The sequence below is a fragment of the Rana temporaria genome, chromosome 6, assembly GCF_905171775.1.
Source record: "Rana temporaria chromosome 6, aRanTem1.1, whole genome shotgun sequence".
Classification (NCBI taxonomy): domain Eukaryota; kingdom Metazoa; phylum Chordata; class Amphibia; order Anura; family Ranidae; genus Rana; species Rana temporaria.
This window is the reverse complement of record NC_053494.1, coordinates 221709317-221734776: the sequence shown is the minus strand read 5'-3', so window position 1 is coordinate 221734776 and position 25460 is coordinate 221709317. Positions and strand designations below refer to the sequence as shown.

General features: G+C 47.7%; 1 protein-coding gene across 1 annotated transcript in view; it reads right to left on the bottom strand.

Annotated features, from left to right (window-relative positions):
- LMLN (leishmanolysin like peptidase) overlaps window positions 1–25460 on the bottom strand; it is an 81087-nt gene that overhangs the window by 38959 nt on the left and 16668 nt on the right. The window contains exons 3-5 of the mRNA XM_040358319.1: window positions 9033–9063; window positions 8544–8626; window positions 6294–6411 (exon numbers count right to left, since the gene is read on the bottom strand). Coding sequence (XP_040214253.1) covers window positions 6294–6411; window positions 8544–8626; window positions 9033–9063 — 232 coding nt within the window. The remainder of the gene's footprint in view (window positions 1–6293; window positions 6412–8543; window positions 8627–9032; window positions 9064–25460) is intronic.

Sequence of the window (25460 nt, the reverse complement as noted above, 5' to 3'; positions counted from 1 at the left end):
CCCACATTACACTCATCACCCCGAGTCTCCCCCACATTACACTCATCACCCCGAGTCTCCCCCACATTATACTCATCACCCCGAGTCTCCCCCACATTACACTCATCACCCCGAGTCTCCCCCACATTACACTCATCACCCCGAGTCTCCCCCACATTACACTCATCACCCCGAGTCTCCCCACATTACACTCATCACCCCGAGTCTCCCCCACATTACACTCATCACCCCGAATCCCCCGCATTACACTCATCACCCCGAGTCTCCCACACATTACACTCATCACCCCGAGTCTCCCCTACATTACACTCATCACCCCGAGTCTCCCCCACATTACACTCATCACCCCAAGTCTCCCCCACATTACACTCATCGCCCCGAGTCTCCCCCACATTACACTCATCACCCCGAGTCTCCCCCACATTACACTCATCACCCCGAGTCTCCCCCACATTACACTCATCACCCCGAGTCTCCCCCACATTACACTCATCACCCCGAATCTCCACACATTACACTCATCACCCCGAGTCTCCCCCACATTACACTCATCACCCCGAGTCTCCCACACATTACACTCATCACCCCGAGTCTCCCCCACATTACACTCATCACCCCGAGTCTCCCACACATTACACTCATCACCCCGAGTCTCCCACACACTACACTCATCACCCCGAGTCTCCCCCACATTACACTCATCACCCCGAGTCTCCCCCACATTACACTCATCACCCCGAGTCTCCCCTACATTACACTCATCACCCCGAGTCTCCCCCACATTACACTCATCACCCCGAGTCTCCCCCACATTACACTCATCGCCCCGAGTCTCCCCCACATTACACTCATCACCCCGAGTCTCCCCCACATTACACTCATCACCCCGAGTCTCCCCTACATTACACTCATCACCCCGAGTCTCCCCTACATTACACTCATCACCCCGAGTCTCTCCCACATTACACTCATCACCCCGAGTCTCTCCCACATTACACTCATCACCCCGAGTCTCCCCCACATTACACTCATCAACCCGAGTCTCTCCCACATTACACTCATCACCCCGAGTCTCCCCCACATTACACTCATCACCCCGAGTCTCCCACACATTACACTCATCACCCCGAGTCTCTCCCACATTACACTCATCACCCCGAGTCTCCCCCACATTACACTCATCACCCCGAGTCTCTCACACATTACACTCATCACCCCGAGTCTCCCCCACATTACACTCATCACCCCGAGTCTCCCCCACATTACACTCATCACCCCGAGTCCCCACACATTACACTCATCACCCCGAGTCTCCCACACATTACACTCATCACCCCGAGTCTCCCACACATTACACTCATCACCCCGAGTCTCCCCCACATTACACTCATCACCCCGAGTCTCCCCCACATTACACTCATCACCCAGAATCTCCCCCACATTACACTCATCACCCCGAATCTCCCACACATTACACTCATCACCCCGAGTCTCCCTCACATTACACTCATCACCCCGAATCTCCCCCACATTACACTCATCACCCCGAGTCTCCCCCACATTACACTCATCACCCCGAATCCCCCACATTACACTCATTACCCCGAATCTCCCCCACATTACACTCATCACCCCGAGTCTCCCCCACATTACACTCATCACCCCGAGTCTCCCACACATTACACTCATCACCCCGAGTCTCCCCCACAATACACTCATCACCCCGAGTCTCCCCCACATTACACTCATCACCCCGAATCCCCCGCATTACACTCATCACCCCGAGTCTCCCCCACATTACACTCATCACCCCGAGTCTCCCCCACATTACACTCATCACCCCGAGTCCCCCCCACATTACACTCATCACCCCGAATCTCCCCCACATTACACTCATCACCCCGAGTCTCCCACACATTACACTAATCACCCCGAGTCTCCCACACATTACACTCATCACCCCGAGTCTCCCCCACATTACACTCATCACCCCGAGTCTCCCACACATTACACTCATCACCCCGAGTCCCCCCACATTACACTCATCACCCCGAATCTCTCACATTACACTCATCACCCCGAGTCTCCCACACATTACACTCATCACCCCGAGTCTCCACACATTACACTCATCACCCCAAGTCTCCCCCACATTACACTCATCACCCCGAGTCTCCCACATTACACTCATCACCCCGAGTCTCCCACACATTACACTCATCACCCCGAGTCTCCCCCACATTACACTCATCACCCCGAGTCTCTCCCACATTACACTCATCACCCCGAGTCTCCCCCACATTACACTCATCACCCCGAGTCTCCCCCACATTACACTCATCACCCCGAATCTCCCCCACATTACACTCATCACCCCGAATCTCCCACATTACACTCATCACCCCGAGTCTCCCCCACATTACACTCATCACCCCGACTCTCCCCCACATTACACTCATCACCCCGAGTCTCCCACACATTACACTCATCACCCCGAGTCTCCCACATTACACTCATCACCCCAAATCTCCCCCACATTACACTCATCACCCCGAGTCTCCCCCACATTACACTCATCACCCCGAGTCTCCCACACATTACACTCATCACCCCGAGTCTCCCCCACATTACACTCATCACCCCGAGTCTCCCACATTACACTCATCACCCCGAGTCTCCCACATTACACTCATCACCCCGAGTCTCCCCCACATTACACTCATCACCCCGAGTCTCCCCCACATTACACTCATCACCCCGAGTCTCACACACATTACACTCATCACCCCGAGTCTCACACACATTACACTCATCACCCCGAGTCTCTCCCACATTACACTCATCACCCCGAGTCTCCCCCACATTACACTCATCACCCCGAGTCTCCCACATTACACTCATCACCCCGAGTCTCCCCCACATTACACTCATCACCCCGAGTCTCCCACACATTACACTCATCACCCCGAGTCCCCCCACATTACACTCATCACCCCGAATCTCTCACATTACACTCATCACCCCGAGTCTCCCACACATTACACTCATCACCCCGAGTCTCCCACACATTACACTCATCACCCCGAATCCCCCACATTACACTCATCACCCCGAGTCTCCCCCACATTACACTCATCACCCCGAATCTCCCCCACATTACACTCATCACCCCGAGTCTCCCCCACATTACACTCATCACCCCGAGTCTCCCACACATTACACTCATCACCCCGAGTCTCCCCCACATTACACTCATCACCCCGAGTCTCCCACACATTACACTCATCACCCCGAGTCTCCCCCACATTACACTCATCACCCCGAGTCTCCCCCACATTACACTCATCACCCCGAGTCTCCCCCACATTACACTCATCACCCCGAGTCTCCCCTACATTACACTCATCACCCCGAGTCTCCCCCACATTACACTCATCACCCCGAGTCTCCCCCACATTACACTCATCGCCCCGAATCTCCCACACATTACACTCATCGCCCCGAATCTCCCACACATTACACTCATCACCCCGAGTCTCCCACACATTACACTCATCACCCCGAGTCTCCCACATTACACTCATCACCCCGAGTCTCCCCCACATTACACTCATCACCCCGAGTCTCCCACACATTACACTCATCACCCCGAGTCTCCCCCACATTACACTCATCACCCCGAGTCTCCCCCACATTACACTCATCACCCCGAGTCTCCCCCACATTACACTCATCACCCCGAGTCTCCCCCACATTACACTCATCACCCCGAGTCTCCCACACATTACACTCATCACCCCGAGTCTCCCCTACAGTACACTCATCACCCCGAGTCTCCCCCACATTACACTCATCACCCCGAGTCTCCCCCACATTACACTCATCACCCCGAGTCTCCCCTACATTACACTCATCACCCCGAGTCTCCCCCACATTACACTCATCACCCCGAGTCTCCCCCACATTACACTCATCACCCCGAGTCTCCCACACATTACACTCATCACCCCGAGTCTCTCACACATTACACTCATCACCCCGAGTCTCCCCCACATTACACTCATCACCCCGAGTCTCCCACACATTACACTCATCACCCCGAGTCTCCCCCACATTACACTCATCACCCCGAGTCTCCCCCACATTACACTCATCACCCCGAGTCTCCCCCACATTACACTCATCACCCCGAGTCTCCACATTACACTCATCACCCCGAATCTCCCACATTACACTCATCACCCCGAGTCTCCCCCACATTACACTCATCACCCCGACTCTCCCCCACATTACACTCATCACCCCGAGTCTCTCACACATTACACTCATCACCCCGAATCTCTCACACATTACACTCATCACCCCGAATCCCCCACACATTACACTCATCACCCCGAATCCCCAACACATTACACTCATCACCCCGAGTCTCTCACACATTACACTCATCACCCCGAGTCTCCCACATTACACTCGTCACCCCGAGTCTCCCCCACATTACACTCATCACCCCGAGTCTCTCACACATTACACTCATCACCCCGAATCTCTCACACATTACACTCATCACCCCGAATCCCCCACACATTACACTCATCACCCCGAATCCCCAACACATTACACTCATCACCCCGAGTCTCTCACACATTACACTCATCACCCCGAGTCTCCCACATTACACTCGTCACCCCGAGTCTCCCCCACATTACACTCATCACCCCGAGTCTCTCACACATTACACTCATCACCCCGAATCTCCCACATTACACTCATCACCCCGAGTCTCCCCCACATTACACTCATCACCCCGAGTCTCCCCCACATTACACTCATCACCCCGAATCTCCCACATTACACTCATCACCCCGACTCTCCCCCACATTACACTCATCACCCAGAATCTCCCCCACATTACACTCATCACCCCGAGTCTCTCCCACATTACACTCATCACCCCGAGTCTCCCCCACATTACACTCATCAACCCGAGTCTCCCCTACATTACACTCATCACCCCGAGTCTCCCCCACATTACACTCATCACCCCGAGTCTCCCCCACATTACACTCATCACCCCGAGTCTCTCCCACATTACACTCATCACCCCGAGTCTCCCCCACATTATACTCATCACCCCGAGTCTCCCACATTACACTCATCACCCCGAGTCTCCCCCACATTACACTCATCACCCCGAATCCCCCACATTACACTCATCACCCCGAGTCTCCCCCACATTACGCTCATCACCCCGAGTCTCCCCTACATTACACTCATCACCCCGAATCTCCACACATTACACTCATCACCCCGAGTCTCCCCACATTACACTCATCACCCCGAATCTCCCCCACATTACACTCATCACCCCGAGTCTCCCCCACATTACACTCATCACCCCGAGTCTCCCCCACATTACACTCATCACCCCGAGTCTCCCACACATTACACTCATCACCCCGAGTCTCCCACATTACACTCATCACCCCGAATCCCCCACATTACACTCATCACCCCGAGTCTCCCCCACATTACACTCATCACCCCGAGTCTCCACACATTACACTCATCACCCCGAGTCTCCCACACATTACACTCATCACCCCGAATCTCCCCCACATTACACTCATCACCCCGAGTCTCTCACACATTACACTCATCACCCCGAGTCTCCCCCACATTACACTCATCACCCCGAGTCTCCCACATTACACTCATCACCCCGAGTCTCCCCCACATTACACTCATCACCCCGAGTCTCCCCCACATTACACTCATCACCCCGAGTCTCCCCCACATTACACTCATCACCCCGAATCTCCCACATTACACTCATCACCCCGAGTCTCCCCCACATTACACTCATCACCCCGAGTCTCCCCCACATTACACTCATCACCCCGAGTCTCTCACACATTACACTCATCACCCCGAGTCTCTCACACATTACACTCATCACCCCGAGTCTCCCCCACATTACACTCATCACCCCGAATCTCCCCCACATTACACTCATCACCCCGAATCCCCCACATTACACTCATCACCCCGAGTCTCCCCCACATTACACTCATCACCCCGAGTCTCCCCCACATTACACTCATCACCCCGAATCCCCCACATTACACTCATCACCCCGAGTCTCTCACACATTACACTCATCACCCCGAGTCTCCCCCACATTACACTCATCACCCCGAGTCTCCCCCACATTACACTCATCACCCCGAGTCTCCCCCACATTAGTAAGAATTGTAATATAAAGAGAGCAGGAAGAGAAGAGACTCAATCACCTGAAGATGTTCCTCCGGGACGATGACCGGGCCGCACCGTGTGCGCTGAGCGCAGGCGCCATGACAGTATCTGTGAGGATCCGACTTCTTCTTCAGGTATTGATTGTTTGCACATTGCCTTCAGTCAGCCGGAAGAGAACACAAAAGATCAGCAAATAATGTGAAAGCTGCCCTCTTCATTTATCAGTAAGTTCCCTCTCAACACATGTGCACTGCAGGAAAGCTAGCTTGGCTCTGTCCATCCCTCTCCCAGTCTGAGTTCTGCTGTACGGCGGATTCTGGTGCTGTGCATACCTGCATTCATTATTATATTTCGCTTTAATTCCAGACAAATTGGCCATACACAATCTTTGACACATTCAATGCTCCCCTTTCGGGGGTGATGGGTGCAGTGCCAGGACAAGTTCATCCAGCGCCCGGGGGTAAGATGCCAAACTACACCCCTCTCCCCCGCTCATGATGGGCAAGCTTAGTGGATCCTATGCCTAGCATTCTCTCGCTTGTCACTGTCAGCCTTGTAACAGGAGAAGGTGCCCCCCATCCCTATAGTAAAGCATTGCGCCCCGGGCAGCCACCCCTCCTGCCCCTCCCCTTTGTCCAGGACCTGGACGGGTGTTATGAAGTCAGGAGAAAAACACCTTAAAGCGAATGTCTGCCGGAAAAAATATTAAAAGCCAGCAGATACAAATCCTGCAGCTGCTGACATTTAATATTAGGACACTTACCTGTCCTGGAGTCCAGCGCCGTCCACAGCAGAGGAGGAGGGATCACTTGTCACCCTGCTGCCCAACCCCCCCGCCATCCTCGGTGAGGGAACCAGGAAGTGAAGCGCTCCGGCTTCACTGCCCGGTTCCCTACGGCGCATGCGCGAGTTGTGCTACGCCTGCCGATTGGCTCCCGCTGTGTACTGGGAGCCGAGTGTTTCCAGAACACAACGGGGGGGGGGGGGGGGGGGGGACGGGAGGTGACGGAATGCCCGCAGTCTGCCCGTTGTGGCCGGAAGTGGGTGCAAATACCTGTCTTTAGACAGGTGTCTGCACCCCCTCCCCCCTGGGGAGGGTTCCGATGAGTGGGTGGAGCTCCGCTTTAACCAGGTGTGTGTCGTTATGTGAAAAGACAACCGCTCGTCAGGAGGGACTCCCCTGTTAGAAAGAAATTTGCACCGTCTTGCCCAAGACAGATTGGGGAGGGCTGTACCGGGAGGGTTGTACCGGGGGGGGGGTTGTACCGGGAGGGTTGTACCGGGGGGGGGTTGGGTTGTACCGGGGGGGGGTTGTACCGGGAGGGTTGTACCGGGAGGGTTGTACTGGGAGGGTTGTACCGGGGAGGGTTGTACCGGGGGGGTTGTACTGGGAGGGTCGTACCGGGGGGGGTTGTACCGGGAGGGTTGTACCGGGGGGGGTTGTACTGGGAGGGTGGTACCGGGAGGGTTGTACCGGGAGGGTTGTACTGGGGAGGGTTGTACCGGGGGGGTTGTACTGGGGAGGGTTGTACCGGGAGGTTGTACCGGGAGGGTTGTACCGGGAGGGTTGTACTGGGGAGGGTTGTAACGGGAGGATTGTGTAACGGATCATGGACTATGCTGCCGGGACAGTTATAATCTTCATGAGGACTACAAGGAACTGCATGGCTTGTCACAATTGGATGTACCACATTGTATTCTGAGCTCAAAGGGTTAATTGGACAAGTCTCTTTCATTGCTGAATGCTAATGTTCCCTTCGCATAGCTAATGAACTCTCTCTGTGGAGGTAAACAGCCCCCCTGTGAGGTGTCTGCTGAGGGGGATTATGTGTGAGTGATAATTGTTTTAAAGGTTAATTGAATTCTATTGTCTGATCAAGTTAAGGAGCCAAAACGGCTAGCGGCTGATTGGCTCAAGGGAGTGTCATTGTTTCAAAGTGTGTGTATTAAGTCCCCCTAAGTCCCCCCTGGGGGGGGGGGGGTGTCATTTGTTTCTGTACAGTTGTAACCAGATATAAGGAGGAAAAATGTGGCAAATAAAGTGAGTCTGCTTGACCCTTCAAACGTAGCCCGTCTCGTTTCTTGGAAGGGCGTTCGATGGGATATACCGGCGGTACTTGCATATCGCATTTTGCCAGGGAAAAGGACGTCTCCAACGGCTGAGACCCTCACACTACTTGGGTAGCCGTTACAGATTGCACCGGGAGGGTTGTACCGGGAGGGTTGTACCGGGGGGGGGGGGGGGGGGGGGGGGTTGCACTGGGAGGGTTGCACCGGGACGGACTCACCGGCTCAGTAGGATGGAGCTGCTGGGTCTTCGCACTTGGAATGTCTTCTGTAGATAGGAAATGGCTTGTGGGAAGAGCTTGTTCTGCAGAGAGAGAAGGAAACGTCAGAGATCCGTCTCAGGACCTCAAATCCTACCGTTCAATGTGCCCATCACAGACCCCGAATTCCACCCCAATTCATATATACAGGACGTTCAGGTATGGGAGGTATAGAGGTATGGATGGTATGGAGGAACGGGAGGTATAGAGGTATGGAGGGTACAGGAGGTATAGAGGTACGGCAGGTATAGAGGTATAGAGGTACGGCAGGTATAGAGGTATAGAGGTACGGGAGGTATAGAGGTATGGATAGTATGGAGGGTACGGGACGTATAGAGGTATGGTAGGTATAGAGGTATGGCAGGTATAGAGGTATGGAGGTATTGCCCCCCCTCCCCCCGGCGGTGTTACATTACATGTGGGGGGAGGGGAACACGGATCACATCTCACCTTCACCAGTCTCTTCTTCATCACCTCCAGACTACAAAACACAAAGAGGAAAGATCACAGGAAATGACATCACAGACTTATTATTATTTTTTTTTAAAGATTTCATGAATTAAAAAAATAAGAAATTTAACAATATCCCCTCTTCGTCCCCTTTCACTAAAGATATTTTATTTTGTTTACAAACGGTTTATTGAAGAATAAGTCTCAATACAGATTTAACGTACATTGGCATATTTTAGAGGCACATATCACCATGATTCCCAAACCTAAGAAGGATACCTCCCTAGTTTCTAACTACAGGCCCATTTCACTTTTAAATGTCGACGTTAAGCTGTATGCTAAAATTATTGCTAACCGCCTACTCCCCTTACTACCTAAGATTATCTCTCTAGATCAGGTGGGCTTCATCCCAGGCAGGGAGGCGAGAGATAATACTATTAAGGCAATAAATATACAACATTGGCTCTCAAAATCTAGAGTTCCAGGTTTTTTTCTCTCCCTTGACGCAGAGAAGGCTTTCGACAGAATAGCGTGGGACTATATGAGTGAAGCCCTAAAAGCACTGGGACTTGGAGAACGTTTACTCAATCTTATTCTTATGCTTTACTCTTCTCCCACAGCAAAAATTAAAGTGAATGGTTGTCTGTCGGAAGCCTTCTCTGTGTCCAACGGAACGCGTCAGGGATGCCCTTTGTCCCCTATTATTTTTGTCCTTCTCTTAGAACCTATGCTTAACCCCTTCCTTACCGGGCACATATACCCCCCTCCTGCCCAGGTGGAATTTCAGCTTTCGGCACTGCATCGCTTTAACTAACAATTGCGCGGTCGTGCGACGTGGCAAAATTGACGTCCTTTTTTCCCCACAAGTAGAGCTTTCTTTTGGTGGTATTTGATCGCCTGTGCGGTTTTTATTTTTTGCGCTATAAACAAAAAAGTGAGACAATTTTGAAAAAAATACAATATTTTTTACTTCTTGCTATAATAAATATCCCAATTTAAAAAAAAAAAAAACATTTTTTTTTCTCAGTTTAGGCCGATACGTATTCTTCTACATATTTTTGGTAAAAAAAAATCGCAATAAGCGACTGGTTTGCGCAAAAGTTATAGCGCTTACAAAATAGGGGACAGAATTATTATTTTTTAATTATTTTTTTTTACTAGAAATGGCGGCGATCTGCGATTTTTAATGGGACTGCGACGTTATGGCGGACACATCGGACACATTTTTGGCGCCATTCACATTTATACTGCGATCAGTGCTATAAATATGCACTAATTACAGTATAAATGTGACTGGCATTGAAGGGGTTAACACTAGGGGGTGAGGAAGGGGTTAAATGTGTGTCCTATATAGTGTTCTAACTGTAGGTGGGGGGGGGTGACTGGGGGGTGACCGATCTATGTCTCTATGTACAAGGGACACAGATCGGTCTCCTCTCCAGAGACAGCACCGCTGTCTCTGTGTAAAACGGCAATGAGAGATGATCGCATATGTTTACATATGAGATCATCTCTCATTGGCCGCACAGATCGCATCGCAAACAGCCACTCTGATTGGCCGTTCGCGGCGATCTGTAATCGGCTGTGTCCGAGGGACACGGCCAACACAGATTTTCCCCGCAGCGCGCTCTGGAGCGCGCGCGGGGACCGCCCTAAGGGGCGGACGTCAATTGACGGCAGTTTGGAGATTGGGATCCGCACTGTAGCCGTCAATTGACGGCAGGCGGATCCCAAGTGGTTAATAGACTTAGGAGTAATCAAGACATAGTTGGTCTTGAGATTGAGAGGAAGAATTATAAACTTGCTGCATTTGCTGATGACATTCTTCTCTTTCTCTCGAATCCCATAGTGACTATCCCCAACTTGAAAGATTTCTCCCTCTTCAGTTTGCTTTCAAATCTTAAAATTAATTTTGCTAAATCCACGGCCTTGAACATTTCTTTATCTGATGCTACGGTGTCCTTATGTAAATCAAATTTTCCTTTTCACTGGGGAGAGGACTCTTTGACTTATCTAGGAATTAAATTGACTCCAAATATAAAAGATCTTTATCCAGTTAAGCCCCGGACCAATATGCAGCCTAAAGACCCAAGGTGTTTTTACAGTTCGGGACTGCGTCGCTTTAACAGACAATTGCGCGGTCGTGCGACGTGGCTCCCAAACAAAATTGGCGTCCTTTTTCCCCCCACAAATAGAGCTTTCTTTTGGTGGTATTTGATCACATCTGTGGTTTTTAGTTTTTGCGCTATAAACAAAAATAGAGCGACAATTTTGAAAAAAATGCAATATTTTTTACTTTTTGCTGTAATAAATATCCCCCAAAAACATATATAAAAACATTTTTTTTCTTCAGTTTAGGCCGATACGTATTCTTCTACCTATTTTTACAAAAAAAAATCGCAATAAGCGTTTATCGATTGGTTTGCGCAAAATTTATAGTGTTTACAAAATAGGGGATAATTTTATTGCATTTTTATAAATTTTTTTTTTTTTTACTACTAATGGCGGCGATCAGCATTTTTTTTCGTGACTGCGACATTATGGCGGACACTTCGGACAAGTTTGACACATTTTTGGGACCATTGTCATTTTCACAGCAAAAAATGCATTTAAATTGCATTCTTTATTGTGAAAATGACAGTTGCAGTTTGGGAGTTAACCACAGGTGGCGCTGTAGGAGTTAGGGTGCACCTAGTATGTGTTTACAACTGTAGGGGGGTGTGGCTGTAGGAATGACGTCATCGATCGTGTCTTCCCTATAAAGGGAATGACGCGATCGATGCGCCGCCATAGTGAAGGACGGGGAAGCCGTGTTTACACACGGCTCTCCCCGTTCTTCAGCTCCGGGGAGCGATCGCGACGGAGCGGCTATAAACAAATAGCCGCGCCGTGGTCCCGGATCGCTCCCCGAGCGGACCCGACCTCCGCATGTAGCGGGGGGGGTCCCGATCGGACCCCCCACCCGCTAATAGGCGAGGACGTACGTGTACGCCCATGTGCCTGTACGTGCCATATTGTGGACGTATATGTACATGCGGGGGTCGGGAACTGGTTAAGATGCAAATTTCCTGCCTTTGCTCAAGATTATCAAGAATGACTTGTTAGCTTGGGATAAGTTTTTTTTTTTCCTGCTTCGGGAGAGCTGATGTCGTCAAAATGAATATTCTCGTCAGAATTCTCTATTTGCTACAAACTATACCCATTAGGATTCCGACTACTTTTTTCAATGACTTTAGACGCATGTGTACAAAATGTATTTGGAATCTGAAACAACCTCGTGTTAAATGGGACAAGCTCGTTATTCCCAAACTGATGAGGGGTATAGGACTACCTGATGTACAAAAATATTACTGGGCTTGCCACATGACTCGCATTTTGGATTGGCACTTACATACTCATACCAAGGCCTGGGTCGAATTAGAAGGTGCTTCCTCATCTCCTATTTTCCCTCTGATCCACTTACCTTGGATTAATGCACGAAAAATCCCACCTGTCGCTTGCTCTCACCCTCTGGTGGGTTCTACCTTGCAAATTCTTAGGACTCTCTGTAAAAAATTAAATTTTTCCTCCATATATGGTCCTCTTACTCCTCTGCTTTTAAACCCAGAGATTTCCTCAAGACATTCGGTTAACGTTTCTGGTTCTACACGCGTCGGTTCGATTAGAGCAGAAACCTTTTTCAACAAAGGTGTTGTTCTTACTCTCGATTCTTTTAGGCTCTCCCACCCTGACACTGTTATGCATCCTTCTGGATATGATCAGATCAAACGATTTTTTTATTTTTTTTTATTTTAAAAGAAGTTTATTAACCACTTGCCGACCGCCCACCGTCGTTATACGTCCTCACTTTAGAGATGAATATCTCGGTAACGGTAGCAGCTGCTGCCACAATCGAGATATTCATCTCTTCTGTGGGCGGCCGTGTTAACGATAATGGCGGTCTCCGCGGCGAATTCGCCGTTATCGGTGGCGGGAGAGGGCCCCCCCCCCCTCCCGCCGCTCTCCCGCGCCCTCCGCCGCTTACCGGAGCCGTCGGTAGCGGCGGAGGAGATCGCGACCATCCGGCAGCTGAGCGGGGACGAGACTGAAGGAAAAATCTCCTTCGCCCGTCCCCATAGCTCTGCTGGGCGGAAGTGACGTCAAAACGTCTGTCCCGCCCAGCCTCTTAAAGAAACATTTTTTTTTTTTGTCATTTGAAAAAATTACATTTCCAAATTTTTTTTTTTTTTTGCATTTAAGCCCAAATATGAGATCTGAGGTCTTTTTGACCCCAGATCTCATATTTAAGAGGACCTGTCATGCTTTTTTCTATTACAAGGGATGTTTACATTCCTTGTAATAGGAATAAAAGTGATCATTTTTTTTTTTTTTTTTTCAGTGTTAAAAATTCTAAAATAAATAAAAATAAATGCGAAAAGCAAAAAAAAATTTTTTTAAAGCGCCCCGTCGAGCTCGCGCGTAGAAGCGAACGTATACGCGAGTAGCGCCGACATATGAAAACGGTATTCAAATCACACAAGTGAGGTATCGCCGCGATCGTTAGAGCGAGAGCAATAATTTTAGCCTTAGGCCTACTCTGTAACTCAAAAAATGCAACCTGTAGAATTTTTTAAACGTCGCCTATCAAGATTTTTAAGGGTAAAAGTTTGACGCCATGCCACGAGCGGGCGCAATTTTCAAGCGTGACATGTTGGGTATCATTTTACTCGGCGTAACATTATCTTTCACAATATATAAAAAAATTGGGCCAAATTTATTGTTGTCTTATTTTTTCATTTAAAAAAGTGAATTTTTTCCAAAAAAAGTGCGCTTGTAAGACCGCTGCGCAAATACGGTGTGACAAAAAGTATTGCAATGACTTCCATTTTATTCTCTAGGGTGTTAGAAAAAAAAATATATAATGTTTGGGGGTTTTAAGTAATTTTCTAGCAAAAAAAAAATGGTTTTGTCTCGTAAACACCGACTCTGAAAAACAGGCCCGGGGCTAAAGTGGTTAAAGATTATCATTGTACATTTTAGTTTCTCCGGAACAATCTGGAGCAAGAAGAAATACATACAATTCATTTGAAATAGATAACATAGCATAGGATAAATAGAGGCATAGATTAACCAAAAATAAATATAAATAAGAAATAAATAAATAGCACTAATACCTTGACTCTCACCCATCATTAAATAAGTTAACCTATCCAACCCTGGGTGAATCATTCTGTAATAGTGGAAAAAATAAAATCATAGCATTGAGCTATTCACTTAACCGAAAAGCCTATTTCCGACACCCCTGATGGGGACACACTGTGCCGGAAAAAAGAAAAAAAAAAAAGAAAACATAAGCCTCAGGTGCTATTGGAGCCACGTACTGAACAGGACTGGCCAAGCATCTCCGGAAAAAAACAGAAAGTTCCAGAGCCGTGCAGGTGTCCATGAGTGAAGGTATTAGCGGTGAATAGGGGTGCAACGGATCGTCATTGATCCGTGATCCGAACCGAAAAAGATTGATCCGAACCGCACACACGTGATCCGAGGATTGTTTTCTAAAAAAGAAAAAATAATAATAATTTGCGCATGTTCAGTCCACACACACACACACAGCGTGGTCATGGCGAACGGAGGAGCTTGAATGCCCTGCGTCATTTAAATCCCCTTTTAAAAAGAATATATTGCGCTAAACAAATCTAAGTGTGTAGAATAGGCAGCCAACACACCAGTGGATAAATGTAAACAGACAAAAAGAAAAAACGTAGCGCCAAAACTATATAAATATAACCACTAATTGGTTATGAGGATGTGACCTCCAAAATTAGAGTTTAGGGTAAACAAACTCCGTGAAAACGATCATAAATAAATAACAGAGCTATAATAATAACTCTAAGTGCTAATGGTAAATATACCTGGGTGGTAATATTAAGGCACACAAACAAACAAAAGAAAAATCTTAAGTGACACAGTAGCTATAAATGTGAACAAACACAAAAGTGAAAATGTTCTATAAAGTAGGATTTAAATCCCCTGTATGGGAGCATTTTGGCTTCCCTGTCTAATATAATGATGAAGGAAAGAGGTTAGTGGATAAAACCGTGACGGTGTGTAGGCACTGTGGCACAAGAATGCCATATGACAGTGGGAACACATCAAGTATTGTCACTAGGGGTGCAACTGATCCGTACGGATCAGCACCTTCGGGTCGGGACACACGGCGATCCACGGGCCTCCTGGTCCATAGGAAAGGCCGCGGCTTTGGCCTAGCTATCGAAGCGGCGGCCATCGAGGTCCACCCGGCGCGGGGGATGCAGGCTGCTCCTCGGAAGTTTGTGGGCACTTGAGCTCAATATGTCATTGACTCCTAACAGCCCAGCGATGAGCTCCATGCTGCACCTTGAGGAATCCACACGGGGAGCCGCTGCCGCCGCACCAGGCGTCCTGCTGCTTGCCAGGGAAGAGAGAGGAGGCGATCGGGGGGATCTGTATGGACTGAGCACTTAGGGGGGATTTTCACTAGACACTCAGCCCGCCGATCAATGACACTAAAGGGATCTGATGATTGGGATAGTTCAGGTCACAGTAGGGAACTGGTGACAACACTTTCGTACATGGGGCTGCGACTTCCACTTGGCTGCACATATAAGTATTGCGAGATGCAGTTATTTCAACACAAAACAGAGCTTATACGCTTAAATACAGTATTTGTAAATCTGACGGACTGTTTAAATGTGAAAATCAGAGGTGTTCTGTCACATTAGCAATAAACAGTCCGTCGGATTTCCAAACACTGTATTTAAGCACATAAGCTCCGTTTTGTGTTGAGAAGAACTGTGAAATCTAAAACTCTGGTGGGTGTAACAAGATTTGTCTTTTTTTTTGCTGATCCGAAAATTATCCGATCCGTGACTCCTGATCCGAGGATCGATCCGATCCGTGAGTTTTTTGATCCGTTGCACCCCTAGCGGTGAACCCCATAGACTCAGTAAAACCCGGGAAATCCCTACTGATACAGCATACCTAGTACGGATTCTCAAGCAAAACAATGAACATCATTGCAGAATCCCTTTATCCTATGTAATTCTTCATAGTAATATTGATTGATAGCAAAACTGAGAGGTAATCAAACGATTTTTATGTCGCGCTGGATCAAATTCCGTATGGTATAGAAGCAAAACTACTTTTGAGACCTTATGTCTCCAAGATTCTCCTAAAAAACATCTGATTTCTGCAATATACACGTCTTTTTTCACAGCATTTGACATCAAGAATGACATAACCAAATGGGAAAGTGATGTGGGCATCTCCCTCTCCGATGAGGAATGGGAACATGTTTTTCAGCATAAGGGATCCATGAATGTATTGACCCAGGAGAAGAATTACAAATTGTACTCTAGATGGTATAGGACACCTGCCATCATTCATAAATATGATGCAAGCACTTCGCCATTATGTTGGCGTTGTAACCGTGCTCAGGGCACTCTCTTACACATTTGGTGGCAGTGTGGTCTGATCAAACCCTTCTGGAAGGAAGTCCATCGATTGATTTCTCACATTACAACATATACCCCTGACTTCACGGCTGCCCAATATTTGCTACACCACTCCTCACTACCTCAATACATCTACAAAAAATCGTTTATGTTTCACTTAATCAATGCCGCCAAACTCTGTGTACCTGTCAGGTGGACACAATCTTCACCTCCTACCATTTCGGATTGGTTTACCAAAATTGGGTACATAGCCGAAATGGAAGAGCTTATTTCTCAATCCAAAGATTCGCCAAAGACCTTTTACGAAAAATGGGCATGCTGGTTATCTTTCAAGAACTCCGCTGAATTTCATTCGATAAGGACCGCTTCTTTATAAGATTGCTTTATTCCACCCTCTCCTTCTTTTACTTTCTCGATAAGGGATATTTACCAGATGGATTGCATACATTTTCCATCTCATTTGAAATTTTCCCCCTTCTCCCCCCCCCCCTTTTTTTTCTCTCCCCTCCCCTTCCCCTTCCCCCTCCCCTCCCTTCTTCCGCTCCCCTCTCCTTGTTCTTTCCTTACATTTGTCCTCTAATGACTTCATCTATTTAACACACGATTTTGTCTTCTGTGTAATGTTTTATATAATATGCATATTTTACGATTTGTGCATGTATTATTTTCTGTATTTACCTATGAAAATTCTCAATAAAATATTTGAAAAAAAAAAATAAGAAATCAGTGAAGTTCTCCCATTTATTTGTAGAATGTGAGAGAGGAAGTGACATCCGATCCATGGAGATTATTCATCCCCAATATTTCATAATACCGTGTTTCCCCGAAAATAAGCCCGGGTCTTATATTAATTATGCCAACAAAAGACACAGTAGGGCTTATTTTCAGGGTAGGTCTTACCATGTAATGTGCTGTCTTCTCTCTCCCTCCCTGCCTGTCAGGAATCCCCAGTGTGAACCGAGTTAAAATGCTTGTACAATCCTATAATCCACTCTATTACAATAGTATATAATGTACAATGTGTGCGTTTCTGTAATATAATTGTGCCAAATACATTTGTTATAGCGCCACTCTGCACTTCTGTTACCTGCCGGAGCTCTCTTCCCCGCAATTATATTACAGAAATGCACACATTGTACATTATAAACTACTGTAATATAGTGGATTATAGGATTTTACAAGCATTTTTAACTAGGGCTTATTTTCGGGGTAGGGCTTATATTGCAGCCCTCCTGGAAAATAACGCTAGGTCTTATTTTTGGGGAAACAGGGTAGAAAGTCAGGGAAACTTCATCATTTAGTCTTTTTACCTTTATATAGAAAATATCCCCCCCCAGTCATTATTACACCCCCCTCCCCCCCAGTTATTATTACACCCCCCTCCCCCCCAGTGATTATTACACCCCCTCCCCATAAGAAAGCTCCCTCTGTGTATAAAATAATATAAAATCCATTGTATGGCGGAGTTATTGTCACCCCCCTCCCCCAATAACTGATTTTTGTAAATTCACCCCCCCCCCTCCCCCTATAAAACGGATTTTGGGAAATTTACCCCCCCCCCATGTTAGTGAATCCCCCCCCCCAATAACTAATGTTTGTAAAATCCCCCCCCCCCCAAAAACGGATTTTTGGAAATTTACCCCCCCATGTTAGTGAATTCAATGATGTTTGTATAAAATATTATAAAATCCAGTGTATGGCGGAGTTGTCCTTCCAACTATCAGAGCCGTGTATGGTGAGGAATGGAGGAAGATATATATATATATATATACTAGCTGAATACCCGGCGTTGCCCGGTCTTCCTATCTTAACCTTTTGGGGAGGAAAATCCTAGTAATATAAATATACCCATCTTTTATATAAGGGTGTAGGTAAGGGTTAATGTAACTGTCATATATTTTTATTTGGCATATAAGTAATATGTGTAGCAGGTATTATTGAAATATCTCCAGGCGTACAGAAGTTATGTGGGAACATACATTTCCCATTGATTTGCAACAAAACCCCGACCCTCACAAATGGGGGTAGTTAAGGGATAAATGAACTATCCTATAGTTTAAGCGGACATATAAGTAACATGTGACCAAGTGTTATGGAAATATCTACAGCCGTTTGGAAGTTATGAAGTAACATGTATTTCCCATAGAGTTGAATGGGACTTTAAAGGAAAACCCCGACCATGGCAAATGTGGGTGGGTAAGGGTTAAACCACCTATCCTATGTTTGTTGCTGACATATAAGTAACATGTGTGCCAAGTTTCATGTTAATATCTTTAGCCGTTTGGACGTGATGCTGGAACATACATACACACATACATACACACACACGTTGAGTTTTATATATATAGATATACCAGAAATAGGGAACCCCCCCCCCCCCCAATGACTGGTGTGTTTGTGATTCCCCCCCCCCTCCCCCCCCCCCCCCAGTAACTGATGTTTGTGTTGTTATTTTTCTGCAGCAGAGAGAGCAAACACAGCTGCGTTGTCATGGCAACAGAACGGCGTTGTCATGGCAATACAGCTGCAGCCTCAGCAGTTGGCAGTTATGTGACGATGATGTCACAGTGCCTGAACCCCATATAAGGAATCTGCCAGGAGATGAGATCAGAGTGAGAGAACTCAGCGGGAGAGAAGGACGTTCGTGTTTTCTGTCCTCAGCGCCGGTTATCGATCACTGATGAACCGTCATATGAACAGAGTCCTGGAGGAACCAGCACAGGAGAGACCGGGACTCATAATAGAGAATTGCCAGGAAGCCACACAGCCCCAGCATACTGCCCCGCGAGGGGGTGTGCAGGGGGCAATTAGGCACCTACTGAAGAAAAACAAGAAGATCGATCCTCTGAACAGCAACAAAGAGGATCAAACACAGGGGAGGGTGGGACCCTCAGAAGAGGACCCCCAACCAGCCACACAGCCCCAAATTACTGCCCCACAAAGGGGTGTGCATAGGGCAATTAGGCATCTACTGAAGAAAAACAAGAAGATCGATCCTCTGAACAGCAACAAAGAGGATCAAACACAGGGGAGGGTGGGACCCTCAGCAGGGGACCCCCAACCAGCCACACAGCCCCAAATTACTGCCCCACAAAGGGGTGTGCAGGGGGCAATTAGGCATCTACTGAAGAAAAACAAGAAGATCGATCCTCTGAACAGCAACAAAGAGGATCAAACACAGGGGAGGGTGGAACCCTCAGAAGAGGACCGCCAGCCAGCCACACAGCCCCAGCATACTGCCCCACAAAGGGGAGTGCAGGGGGCAATCAGGCATCTACTGAAGAAAAACAAGAAGATCGATCCTCTGAACAGCAACAAAGAGGATCAAACCCAGATAAGAGGGGGACCCTCAGAAGAGGACCACCAGCCAGCCACACAGCCCCAGCATACTGCCCCGCGAAGGGGTGTGCAGGGGGCAATTAGACATCTACTGAAGAAAAACAAGAAGATCGATCCTCTGAACAGCAACAAAGAGGATCAAACACAGGGGAGGGTTGAACTCTCAGCAGGGGACCCCCAACCAGCCACACAGCCCCAAATTACTGCCCCACGAAGGGGTGTTCATGGGGCAATTAGGCATCTACTGAAGAAAAACAAGAAGGATGACCCTCTGAAGAGGGATCAAACCCAGGCGAGGGTGGAACTCTCAGCAGAGGACCCCCAACCAGCCACACAGCCCCAAATTACTGCCCCGCAAAGGGGTGTGCATGGGGCAATTAGGCATCTACTGAAGAAAAACAAGAAGATCGATCCTCTGAACAGCAACAAAGAGGATCAAACACAGGGGACGGTGGAACCCTCAGAAGAGGACCGCCAGCCAGCCACACAGCCCCAAATTACTGCCCCCCAAAGGGGTGTGCAGGGGGCAATTGGGCAGCTTTTTAAGAAAAACAAGAAAGTTGATCCTCTGAAAACCAAGAAGAAGGATCAAACCCAGGGGAGAGCGGGACCCTCAGCAGAGGACCCTCAACCAGCTGCTCAGCCCCAGCATACTGCCCCGCAAAGATCACTCTTCAGAGCAAAGCGGAATCGTTCCCATTCATGCGAATCGATCCGAAGTACAATATCGAATACTTCATACGGATCATACTACATGGCAGTACGGAACGGGTATGACCTCAGAGCAAGAAGGAATGGTCTATCTTCATTCAGAGCACAACTGAATCGTTCCCATTCATGCGAATCGATCCGAAGTGCAATATCCAATACTTCATACGGATCATACTACATGGCAGTACGGAACGGGTATGACCTCAGAGCAAGAAGGAATGGTCTATCTTCATTCAGAGCACAACTGAATCGTTCCCATTCATGCGAATCGATCCGAAGTACAATATCGAATACTTCATACGGATCATACTACATGGCAGTACGGAACGGGTATGACCTCAGAGCAAGAAGGAATGGTCTATCTTCATTCAGAGCACAACTGAATCGTTCCCATTCATGCGAATCGATCCAAAGTGCAATATCGAATACTTCATACGGATCATACTACATGGCAGTACGGAACGGGTATGACCTCAGAACAAGATGGAATGGTCTATCTTCATTCAGATCACTCTTCAGAGCACAACTGAATCGTTCCAATTCATGCGAATCGATCCGTAGTGCAATATCCAATACTTCATACGGATCATACTACATGGCAGTACGGAACGGGTATGACCTCAGAGCAAGATGGAATTGTCTATCTTCATTCAGATCACTCTTCAGGGCACAACTGAATCGTTCCCATTCATGCGAATCGATCCAAAGTGCAATATCGAATACTTCATACGGATCATACTACATGGCAGTACGGAACGGGTATGACCTCAGAACAAGATGGAATGGTCTATCTTCATTCAGATCACTCTTCAGGGCACAACTGAATCGTTCCCATTCATGCGAATCGATCCGAAGTGCAATATCGAATACTTCATACGGATCATACTACATGGCAGTACGGAACGGGTATGACCTCAGAGCAAGATGGAATTGTCTATCTTCATTCAGATCACTCTTCAGAGCACAACTGAATCGTTCCCATTCATGCGAATCGATCCAAAGTGCAATATCCAATACTTCATACGGATCATACTACATGGCAGTACGGAACGGGTATGACCTCAGAGCAAGATGGAATGGTCTATCTTCATTCAGATCACTCTTCAGGGCACAACTGAATCGTTCCCATTCATGCGAATCGATCCAAAGTGCAATATCCAATACTTCATACGAATCATACTACATGGCAGAACGGAACGGACCATCTTCAGTCTGATCACTCCATACTGCAATAGCGAGCAATCCATCGTCACTGTTCATGGGTGGACCGCCCAGAATCCGGAACGCCAGCCATCTCAAGCTCCACCCTCTTAGGGGCAGGACATTTGAAGAAGGAGCTAGCTATGGGGGGGGCCTCGTTCACAGGGGGCCTATGAATTGTTCCCCATGGCTGAGAAGGAAGCGGGCGCTCTCATGAGACAAGTGGCACCAAGAAGCACTTTCCTGAGACAAAGGTCGGCAAGAGGAATGCAGAAGGATTGGGGGATCCCTCTGCATTCCTCCTGCTGACCTTTGTCTCAGGAAAGTGCTCCTTGGTGCCACTTGTTTTAGGAAAGCGCCAGCCTCCTTCTGAGCCATGTTTTTGGATCATACTACATGGCAATACGGAACGTACCATCTTCATTCTGATCATAATGCAATATAGAGCAATCCATCTTCATGTACTCTATAGAGAGAAGTGCAATCTCAATCTCCACCCCCTTAGGGGCCGGACATGTGGAGGAGGAAGAGGAACGGGCTATGGGGGGGGGCGTTCACAGGGGGGCCTATAAATTGGTGTCCCATGGCTAGGAAGGAGGCAGGCGCTCTCTTGTGAGACAAGTGGCACCAAGAAGCATTTTCCTGAGACAAAGGTCGGCAAGAGCAATGCAGAAGGATTGGGGGGTCCCTCTGTATTCCTCTTGCCGATATTTGTCTCAGGAAAGTGCTCCTCGGTGCCACTTGTCTCACAAGAGAGCGCCCGCCTCCTTCCTAGCCATGTTATTGGACCGCAGCAGGGGTAGAGGGGATGCCAGTTTGGGGGTTTTGTTTGCCTTCCTCTGAATCATCGGAGGGTTTAGGGGTCTGAAATGGCCCCACCCCTGAGGAGTCAGCCTGAGCATTGGGCTTTTGAGCGTTTTTTGGGGGGCGTTTGATTTGATGATTTACACTTTTTTTTGTAGTGGGATAGGGGTTAAAGGTTAGGGGTTCATTTATTTACTTATTTATTTTGTTAAGTTACAGGTTACCATTAGGTAAATATTAGGGTTAGGGGTGATTAGGGTGGGGGTGAATATTAGGGTTGGGGGTGAATATTAGGGTTAGGGGTGATTAGGGTTGGGGGTGAATATTAGGGTTGGGCGTGAATATTAGGGTTAGGGGTGAATATTAGGGTGGGGGTGAATATTAGGGTTAGGGTTCAATATAAGGTTTGGGGTGATTAGGGTTAGGGGTGAATATTAGGGTTACGGTTCAATATTAGGGTGGGGGTGTGAATATGAGGGATAGGGGTGATTAGGGTTGGGGGTGAATATTAGGGTTGGGTTTCAATATAAGGTTTGGGGTTAATATTAGGGTTAAGGTTCAATATTAGGGTTGGGGGTGAAAATTGGGGTTAGGGGTGAATATTAGGGTTAGGGGTGATTATGGTGGGGGTGAATATTAGGGTTGGGGGTGAATATTAGGGTTGGGCGTGAATATTAGGGTGGGGGGGTGAATATTAGGGTTGGGCGTGAATATTAGGGTTGGGGGTGAATATTAGGGATAGGGGTGATTAGGGTTGGTGGTGAATATTAGGGTTGGGGGTGAATATTAGGGTTGGGCGTGAATATTAGGGTTGGGCGTGAATATTAGGGTGGGGGGGGTGAATATTAGGGTGGGGGTGAATATTAGGGATAGGGGTGATTAGGGTTGGGGGTGAATATTAGGGTTGAGGGTGATTAGGGTTAATATTAGGGTTGGGGGTGAATATTAGGGATAGGGGTGATTAGGGTGGGGGTGAATATTAGGGTGGGGGTGAATATTAGGGTTGGGGGTGAATATTAGGGATAGGGGTCAATATAAGGTTTGGGGTGAATATTAGGGTTGGGGGTGAATATTACGGTTGGGGGTGAATATTACGGTTGGGGGTGAATATTAGGGTTAGGGGTGAATATTAGGGTTAGGGGTAAATATTAGGGTTGGGGGTAAATATTAGGGTTAGGGGTGATTGAGGTGGGGGTGAATATTAGGGTTTGGGGTGAATATTAGGGTTAGGGGTGAATATTAGGGTGGGGGGTGAATATTAGGGATAGGGGTGATTAGGGTTGGGGGTGAATATTAGGGATAGGGGTGATTAGGGTGGGGGTGAATATTAGGGTTAGGGTGAATATTAGGGTGGGGGGGGTGAATATTAGGGTTAGGGGTGAATATTAGGGTGGGGGGTGAATATTAGGGTTGGGGTGAATATTAGGGTTAGGGGTGAATATATTAGGGTTGGGGGTGAATATATTAGGGTTGGGGTTCAATATTAGGGTTAGGATTCAATATTAGGGTTGGGGGTGAATGTTAGGGTTCAATATTAGGGTTGGGGTTCAATATTAGGGTTCAATATTAGGGTTGGGGTTCAATATTAGGGTTAGGGCTGAATATTAGGGTTAGGGCTGAATATTAGGGTTGGGGGGTAGAATCCTCCTGTTACATGTGCGTTAAAAATGTTTTATTGTATTTGCTTTGCAGGTATGGTATGTCTTACTGTTATACTGTAATGTTACTTTGTTTTATTGTTAACCATCATTTGCTTAGCAAGTACGCCATTCAGCTGCAGCACTGATTTATCTATCTTGAGAGCAACAGCGTTTGCTCCCACGATACGTAAATCAGCGACTCCAGCGCTGTAGAAGGTGATTTCACCAGCACAGGTAAAAAAAAAAAAAGATCATATATGCCGAAGCATGGGGGCAGCAGGGGTGGAGGAGCGATTTGCTCCTAATTTTTGTGGGAGGATGCCCCCATGCTTCGGCATATATAAATGGTGCATGTATGCCTATCATTAGAAGTGGGTGGATGAAGGGCGGTATTCTAATGGTGGGCATACCCACCGATCAATCTCTTTTTTCATTCAGTCCACAGGCGGCATTAAAAAAAGAACATTACAATATATGCCCAACAAGGACCTGCAACGTACTGGTATGTTGCTGGACTTTGAGTGGTTATTCCAAAATGATGCCAGCGGGTTTAAGTATCATCTTGGTATCATTCTTTTCAGCCAGCGGTCAGCTTTCATGTAAAAGCAATCCTAGCAACTAATAAGCCTCTAGACTGCTTTTACAAGCAGTGGGAGGGAACATTCCCCCTCCCCCCACCGTCTTCCATGGTATTCTCGGGGCTCTCCTGTCCCAACAGGGAACCCGAGAATGCAGCCGGGGGTTCCGCCAGCTGACCATAGATTATACTGTAATGTAACTTTGTTGATCCAGGGAAAATCCGATTGCTTCTCAGGGGATCAGGAATGAATTTTTCCCCCAGCTGTAGCAAATTGGATCATGCTCTGCTGGGGTTTTTTGCCTTCCTCTGGATCAACTGTGGGTATAGAATTGGGTATATGGGATTGTACGATATTTTTTATTTTATTCATTTTTTGGGTTAAACTAGATTGACTTGTGTCTTTTTCAACCTGACTAACTATGCAACTATGTAACTGTGTTTTATTGTTAACCATCATTTGCTTAGCAGGTACGCCATTCAGCTGCAGCACTGATTTATCCATCTTGAAAGCAACAGCGTTTGCTCCCACGATACGTAAATTAGCGACTCCAGCGCTGTAGAAGGTGATTTCACCATCACAAAAAAAAGAGCATAAATGCTGAGGCATGGAGGCAGGGGTGGAGGGGCGATTTGGCCCTAACATTCGGGGCGGATTGCCCCCATGCTTCGGCATATATTTTTT